Source organism: Lagenorhynchus albirostris, chromosome 15, assembly GCF_949774975.1.
Source record: "Lagenorhynchus albirostris chromosome 15, mLagAlb1.1, whole genome shotgun sequence".
NCBI classification, from domain to species: domain Eukaryota; kingdom Metazoa; phylum Chordata; class Mammalia; order Artiodactyla; family Delphinidae; genus Lagenorhynchus; species Lagenorhynchus albirostris.
The window spans coordinates 27,210,314-27,218,183 of NC_083109.1; the positions used below are offsets into that span (position 1 = coordinate 27,210,314).

General features: G+C 38.2%; 1 protein-coding gene across 1 annotated transcript; it reads right to left on the reverse strand.

Annotated features, from left to right (window-relative positions):
- Window positions 1-205: 205 nt before the first annotated feature.
- On the reverse strand, window positions 206-2,800 carry DEFB128 (defensin beta 128). The gene is made up of 2 exons (XM_060125067.1): window positions 2,752-2,800; window positions 206-441 (listed from the first exon to the last, which is right to left on the reverse strand). The coding sequence occupies exons 1-2, from the start codon at window positions 2,798-2,800 to the stop codon at window positions 206-208; spliced, it is 285 nt and encodes a 94-aa protein (XP_059981050.1).
- Window positions 2,801-7,870: the final 5,070 nt, after the last annotated feature.

Genomic DNA, 7,870 nt, shown 5'->3' on the forward strand with positions numbered 1-7,870 from the left:
AGAACATGAAAAATATTCACTTATGTTTGAAGTGTTAGAAAATGAGTGACTACATTAACAAATAAAGACAGGGAAAAGCATAGGACTTTATTACGTAGAGAATCAAGTTCACAAAAGAAGTCGATAAATCTTTTGCCCTTGTCTGTTGGATTAGGTGACACTTTTGGTTTAAGAAGAGTGGAGACCGATGGTACAAGCGCTTGGTTTATAGTGAAATTGTGCTAAGTGTGACAGTGGGTAAGATAGCATAGTCCAAGTTATGATCAGGCTTCCTTGAAGGTTCAGGTGGCTCTGTGACTTGTTGATATTCTCTCTTTGCATCGTCATTAATACAACATAATTTTCCGTTTACACATGCTATTTCATATGTTTCTCCCAGGTTGCATTTCTTCCTGCAGTAACCTGATACGCTACTAAAGCATCTTCTGTGTCGTGCTTCATCTATGCACAGGAAACAGCAATGAACAAGATTAGTTCCTGAGGCAGAGAAGAAGTTATGTGGTTCCCCACAAACTATGACATCCTGTGGTCCCAAAGTGAACCTTATGCTAAGAGAAAACTCAGAGCCTCCTCCTTGAAAATCATCCCAAGTTAAGACATCCAAAACCCCAGGTTCCTAGCCAATACCCAAAGTCAACCTCCTGTCAGCCCTACCACAGTCCAGTGTCCCCAGAGAGTACCAACTTGTCACCATGGCACAATTCAAAGCCAAATTAACTTTTAAAAGAACATCACAGATAGAACGTTTAAAGTTAACAGTGTAATTGGGTTTCACACTCACTGAAGTGGACAGCAGAAAACTCCCTTTGCCAATACCTCAGGGGTCTCAGCATTTATTGCTGTTGAAAACTTCCCTCATTCAGCCTCTATGATTTTTTCACAACCTGACTCTTCCATCTCTTCTCTCTCTCTCTTTCCCTCTCTCTCTCTCTCTCTGTCTCTCTCTCTCTCTCTTTCTCTCTCTCTCTCTCTCCATCCTCCTTTTGATCTCAGATAAACATGTTGTCCAGGGATCAAACTCAATTCCATGTATGCCTGTCTTCCCAGACATTCAAAATGTTACCTATTCAGAGCATTGCATTGAGGTCCTAAATCTGCTTTTCCAATTCTTTCTTTACCCTTGTATGCAAATGTGAACAAGCCCACAGAATAAAGATGAAGAAAAAAGACATGGTTCTCCTTATTCTAAATTCCAGAACCAAGGAGCATCTTTGAAGGTTAAAAAGATATATTTTTTAACATCTGTATTGGAGTATAATTGCTTTACAATGGTGTGTTAGTTTCTGCTTTATAACAAAGTGAATCAGCTATACATATACATATATCCCCATATCTCTTCCCTCTTGTGTCTCCCTCCCTCCCACTCTCCCTATCCCACCCCGCTAGGTGGTCACAAAGCACCAAGCTGATCTCCCTGTGCTATGTGGCTGCTTCCCACTAGCTATCTATTTTACCTTTGGTAGTATATATATGTCCATGACACTCTCACTTTGTCCCAGCTTACCCTTTCCCCTCCCCATGTCCCCAAGTCCATTCTCTAGTAGGTCTGCGTCTTTATTCCCATCTTGCCCCTAGATTCTTCATGACCTTTTTTTAGATTCCATATATATGTGTTAGCATACTGTATTTGTTTTTCTCTTTCTGACTTACTTTACTCTGTATGACAGATTCTAGGTCCATCCACCTCACTACAAATAACTCAATTTCATTTCTTTTTATGGCTGAGCAATATTCCATTGTATATATGTGCTACATCTTCTTTATCCATTCATCTGTCAATGGACGCTTAGGTTGCTTCCATGTCCTGACTATTGTAAATAGAGCTGCAATGAACACTAGAGAAATGCAAATCAAAACTACAATGAGATATCATCTCACACCAGTCAGAATGGCCATCATCAAAAAATCTAGAAACAATAAATGCTGGAGAGGGTGTGGAGAAAAGGGAACCCTCTTGCATTGTTGGTGAGAATGTAAATTGATACAGCCACTATGGAGAACAGTATGGAGGTTCCTTAAAACACTAAAAATAGAACTACCATACGACCAGCAATCCCAGTACTGGGCGTATACCTTAAGAAAACCATAATTCAAAAAGAGTCATGTACCACAATGTTCACTGCAGATCTATTTACAAAAAGATATTTTTAAGACCACAAAAAGACAACCTATCTTCCTACAATAGCAAAGAAGAAGGGATCTCTCACTGACAGAGCTCTCACCATGAAGTTGGTGCTTCACATTTGTAAGCTCATGTAATCCTCACATGAAATAAAATCATTATGAAATTGAGTCATTATACTCACCTGACAGATGAGAAAACTGATTTTCAAAGGGAATAATTAACTCATTTCACACAACTAGACAATGATGAGGACATATTTTAACCTCACATCTACATGACTCCAAAGCTTGTACTATTCACATTACTGTTGTAGTGTAGGCTGAAAATGAATTTGGAAAATGGAAAAAGAGATGGCCAGATTCCTGGGTGAAAACTATGTTCAACATTGTAAAGGTAATTCTAGATGATGGATTCCTTCCTGCCTTTGGAGAGGACTTCTGATAGTACAACCCTGATTTCTTACCTCCCTGGGTGCTGTCTTCTAAGGCACAGACTCAAGTCAGGGTCTGAAGACAGTGAGTACTTTTGATGATACCAGCAAGATATCAATAATCTTGAAGGCCTTGCCCCCATTCCTGTGACTAGTAATATTTCCTAGAATTTCATGGTACATTTAGACACATTACCTTTGGGTACCTCAAACAGCAGAATAATGAGAACCAGAAACAGCTTCATGTTTACAGACTTCCCAAGACAAATAGGCAGCAGAATTTCTTTGTCCAGTGACCTGTGTCACACAGTCACGAAGAGTCTTTCAAGATGAGACAGAGTTTTGGGTGCTATCAGGGTTCTGAGCTCTCATTTTAATCCACATGGAAGGACAGGAAATCCAGGTCCACCCCCACTTTCATTCCCAAATATGGAGATCACCATCACAGAACATTTGATCACATCACACTTACTCCTCCTTCCTCAAGGATATGAGCTCCCAGAGAGCAGGAACAATGATTTCTCCACCTGCGCCATCAACCCACTTGGGTCACGGTTGGTTGGCCATGTGTCCTGGTTTGTGTGGGACTGTCTTAATTTATTCCTACTTTCCCAATATCCAATCCAGCTAGTACCACTTTTCACTCACAAGGGTAATCCATTTGGAAGAATAACTGAATCATTAACTAATCCATGTAAACACATAAGCACATCCAATAATCATGTTTTTAATGTATGAGACTTCCAGAAAATCCTCTAAGAGAAAGATTGCTTTTAGGTTTGGCTAGATAAATGGATGTTATTTCGGAGTTTCCCATAAAGTCTTACCCATCCAGTAAAGCTCAATTCCACAACTAAAATCTTTCAAAAGATCAAATCTCTTTAGCACAGTGTCCAACTTACTATGAACTGGTCCCCACTCACCTCTCCTGGGTTTTTATATGGAACCACTTTTATTTCTGCCAAATTAGTGTGGGTGCTGCTACCCAACTTACTTCCATAACATATTTCTTCGCACATTTAAATCCCTCTTTACAAATATTATACCCCCCATCCCATCTACCTAATTGGCCCTGTTGAGCTCCTAATTTTCCTTCAAAACCAAGTTCAATTATCTCCACATCTGTGAAAGTTTCCCTAACCCAACTAAATAGAGCTGCAAACTCTCTTCTTCGTGCCACCACAGTATCTTGTAAATATTTTTGTTGGTGGTCACACCATGTCATGTTCTAATTATTTGCAATAATCTATGAGCCCCTTAAAGGCAGGCCACTGGTCTAATTCAGTTTGAAGACCTCAACACATGGCACAAAACTCACCCTATATTTGCAGTATATAATTACAGAATGATTTCAAAGTACTGGAAAAATTATTGCTAAATAAAATACCCCAAGACAGGGGCTTCCCTGGTGTTGCAGTGGTTAAGAATCCACCTGCCAATGCGGGGGACACGGGTTTGATCCCTGGTCCAGGAAGATCCTACATGTCACGGAGCAACTAAGTCCATGTGCCAGAACTACTGAAGTCCACGTACCCTAAAGACTGCTCGCTGCAACTACTGAGCCCACGCACCACAACTACTGAAGCCCACATGCTCTAGGGCCCTCGTGCCACAACTACTGAGCCTGCGTGCTGCAACTACTGAAGCCTGCATACTTAGAGCCCATGCTCCACAACAAGAGAAGCCACCGCAATGAGAAGCCTCACCACAATGAAGAGTAGCTCCCGCTCGCTGCAAATAGAGAAAGCCCGCACACAGAAATGAAGACCCAACGCAACCAAAAAAAACCAAAAACAAACAAACAAACCCAAAGACAGTAATAAAGTTAATTTAGACATTTCCTAAAGAATTCTGTTGACCTTGTTTACAATTTGTGGACACCAGAACCTTGAATTTATAGTAATTAGGGCCCATCCAAATATCTTTTTATGACAGTACCTGGAAGAATTTTGGAATTTGTGAAGGCTATATAAATATTTGTTGATGATGATTAAACTAGTATCATAATACAGGGTTAGGATTAGAAATAAATATTGTATATAGCTTATTATGTTTACCAGTAACCAGAGGGAATTAAGTTTGTCAAGGAGGAAAGAGTGTCAAATATTGCTGATATGTCAACATGAGGAATGAGAATTGACCAGTGGCCCCTCCAGATTAGCCCCACCAGTATCCCACTTGGTCTCAGTTCATTTCTCAGCTCCATAACATTTTTTTTTTTTCTGGCCATGCCACACAGCATTTGGGCTCTTAGTTCCCCAACCAGGGATCAAACCTGCACCACCTCCACTGGAAGTGTGGAGTCTTAACCCCTGGGCTGCCAGGGAAGTCCCATTCATGACCTCTTAATGTGTGTCTACTAGATGACAAATGCATTTTATATGCATTTCTTACTGGTATCCTTGCAAGAAAACTATAATGTAGGAATTAATACCTCTTCTTTAAATTGTAAAACCACCATTTAGGGAATTGGTAATGTGTCCAATGTCACACAGCTAGTAAGGAATGAGCTAGGATCTACACAGGTCTACATAAACCTTGAAGTAAAGGTCTCAGCCATCGTGCTAACCTACCTCTCCAGCTGCCTCCTTTGGGTCAATCTTTGGAAGATTGAAGACAAAACATCCAAATAAAAGATTTTATTTTGTTCATGAAATTTATTGGTAATGCACTTGGCATCCTCCCCCCACCCCCCTCTTTATGTCCTACTCATAACTCAGAGAGCTGCTATATTGAGAGAAAAGTCTGTATTGAGAGAATTCATATTTATGATTTCCACAGATGACATTACTATTTCCTGAAAGTAGTATCGCCTGCCTACTTCAATAGATTCCTAAGTCTGTTTGCTTGTCTGTTCATCTGTGTCAACTCTTTAATATCAGAGAGCCTTTTTTGCAATCTTGGCTAGGCACAAGATGCCCACAGTCTCCTCATTTTCAAAGTCCTTTGTGGCTAAGCAATAGATTTTCCATTTTAGTAGGCTGGAATAGATGTTGGAATGGAAATGTTGCTTTTTAGTCATGATCAGTTAAAAAAAAAATCACCCATCAACATTTGTTACTGTATCTCCCACTGTGATCCATAGCGGTAAAAATTGCTTTTAATACCCTGCTTATAAATGAACTTTAAATGTGTTTCATTACTTAGAAATATTCTCTGAATTCTACTTAAGATATTATCTTTCCAAACTGTTGGACAGACTGATCCAGGCAAGAAATAAGATTACTAATTCCCTCTTACAAACACTGGGGGAGTCAAGCAAGAGTCTTTTGTTGTTCTTTACTTAGGGATGAGAGGAAGTTGAATTAACATTTCATGCTAGAAAAATTAGATATACAGGTAAACAAAAAGAGAAAACAGAAACCACTCATAATCTCACCTCTCTGTGAACATTTTGGTGTTTAACCTTCTAAATATTTGTCTCCAAAAGTAATTTATTTTGACAGCTGGGTAAGAGGTAAGATGAAGCAAAGTGAGGTAACTTGCTTTTCACCCATTCAGTTTAAAATAAATCCTGCTAATCAACACTCCCTGAGTACACACACCCTCATACATGTAAAGTCTACATTCATCGCTCCAATTCAAGAAAGAGGCCTGTTGGCGAAACAGACATACACCAGTGCAGAGGAACCCCATATGAGCTGCCTTTACTAATCTACCTTTATGTCTAAATATATATCCCCAGATAGTTTCAGGAAAATAAAAAATATAAAAGAGAAGGACTTAAATAAACCATAAGAATGAGTGACTTCAAAGGAAATAAAGCTAATGCTGAAGACAGAAAAGAATTATTAAAAATGTTAAGAGTGACAGATTTGACTATATAAAATGCATAACAACTTTATAACAAAATGCATGCAGGAGAAGGTGCAAGCCAGTATGGAATTTAAAGGCAATCAAAGTTCAATAAAATTTATAAATGCATTATATACCATGAAAGGATTAATATCCATAATATATAAAGAATGTTTACAAATCAATAAGAAAATGACAAATGACCTATTATAGTAACAAAACATGTAAGCACCTCATTCAGCAGGTTGATATAAATTCAGAAATATAGTATTCTTTTAAGAGAATCTGCTTTTTATCCATAAATTGTCTCACAAAATGGATTTGTTAGGTTAAGATTGAGGGACCCAGTTAGGGTTGCAATCTGCTATCCATTACTGTTCCTTCTCATTCCACTGTGTCCCTGAGACCAAAGTATGCTAGGCATGTGTCTTATACTTTATGAAAAGTATGTTTAGACCTCTATTTTTGTGTTTGGACAATAATTGTAAAACACTACACAAAAATATAAAAATGTCTAGGGTGAGAAATAATATTAGCTTATAAACTGTATTTGCTTAAACACTAAAGAGGTAAGCAAATTAGCTTTAAGTATGCCATTTAACTATTGCTCTCCTTTTTTCCAAAGCAATTAAAAAATTAAACTTTTTGAACTAAACAATGTCATGGTCTTGTCTCCTCGCTGCGGTGTTTCAGATTCTTTTATAAAATCAAAATGAATCAGAGGTTTTATTTGTTTTTGATATTTTTTTGATAGTTAAGTAATACCATGATAGGTGGATCTAAAATAGAGGAGGTAGCACCTCTGGCCTTGATTCAGCATTCCACAGCATAACAAAATGAGAATTTTTGCCAGATAAGATGAAGTGTATGTGTGTGTGTGTGTGTGTATGTGTGTGTGTGTATGTGTGTGTCTTCCCATGTCTGCCTCATACTTACTGTTTCCGGTGGATGAAAACTGCCAAAGAGAAAGATAATATGTTAGTAATGAGAAATAAATGGTTAATTCATACTTAGTGAATCTGGTTTCAGCAGATTAGCCTTAGAGATGGTCAGAACAGGTCTCCAGTAATAACTAAGGATTGAAAACCTCAAAGTGATTTTTTTAAGTTAAGCTCAAAGAGTCTTGGGTGACTCAGATTGACTCTGTTTATGGTATGACTTGAAGAGAAAAATCACATATAGGTCCATGAAGGGTATGCTGTGCCCAAGGCCAGTGGTCTAAATACTCTTGTATTTTGGACTCTAGTTAAACATGAAGAAAGCAGACCTGTCAATCAACAAGTGACATGCCAGATGCCTTCATGTTTCAGCCTCTATACATCTAAACCAAAGTTGAGCTCAGTTAAATATTTTTCTTTTCCGTCCTCAACAATAAAAAATTTACAACAGTAAAAACAAACAAATTATATGTACAGTTTTGAGCCAGTTCTAAAGGTAGAAAAACAAAGTGTGTTAATATTTGTGGTAGGTGAAATAATGGTCCCCCAAAGATGTTCACATTCTAATACACAGAACCTGTG

What these genes read in the sequence shown, in the direction of transcription:
- DEFB128 (XM_060125067.1), bottom strand. Translation starts at nt 2,800, where the DNA reads ATGAAGCTGTTTCTGGTTCTCATTATTCTGCTGTTTGAGGTACCCAAA. An exon ending in GCTGTTTGAGGTACCCAAAG is followed by an intron (nt 442 to 2,751) that starts GTAATGTGTCTA and finishes TCCTGTGCATAG; the next exon opens with ATGAAGCACGACACAGAAGA.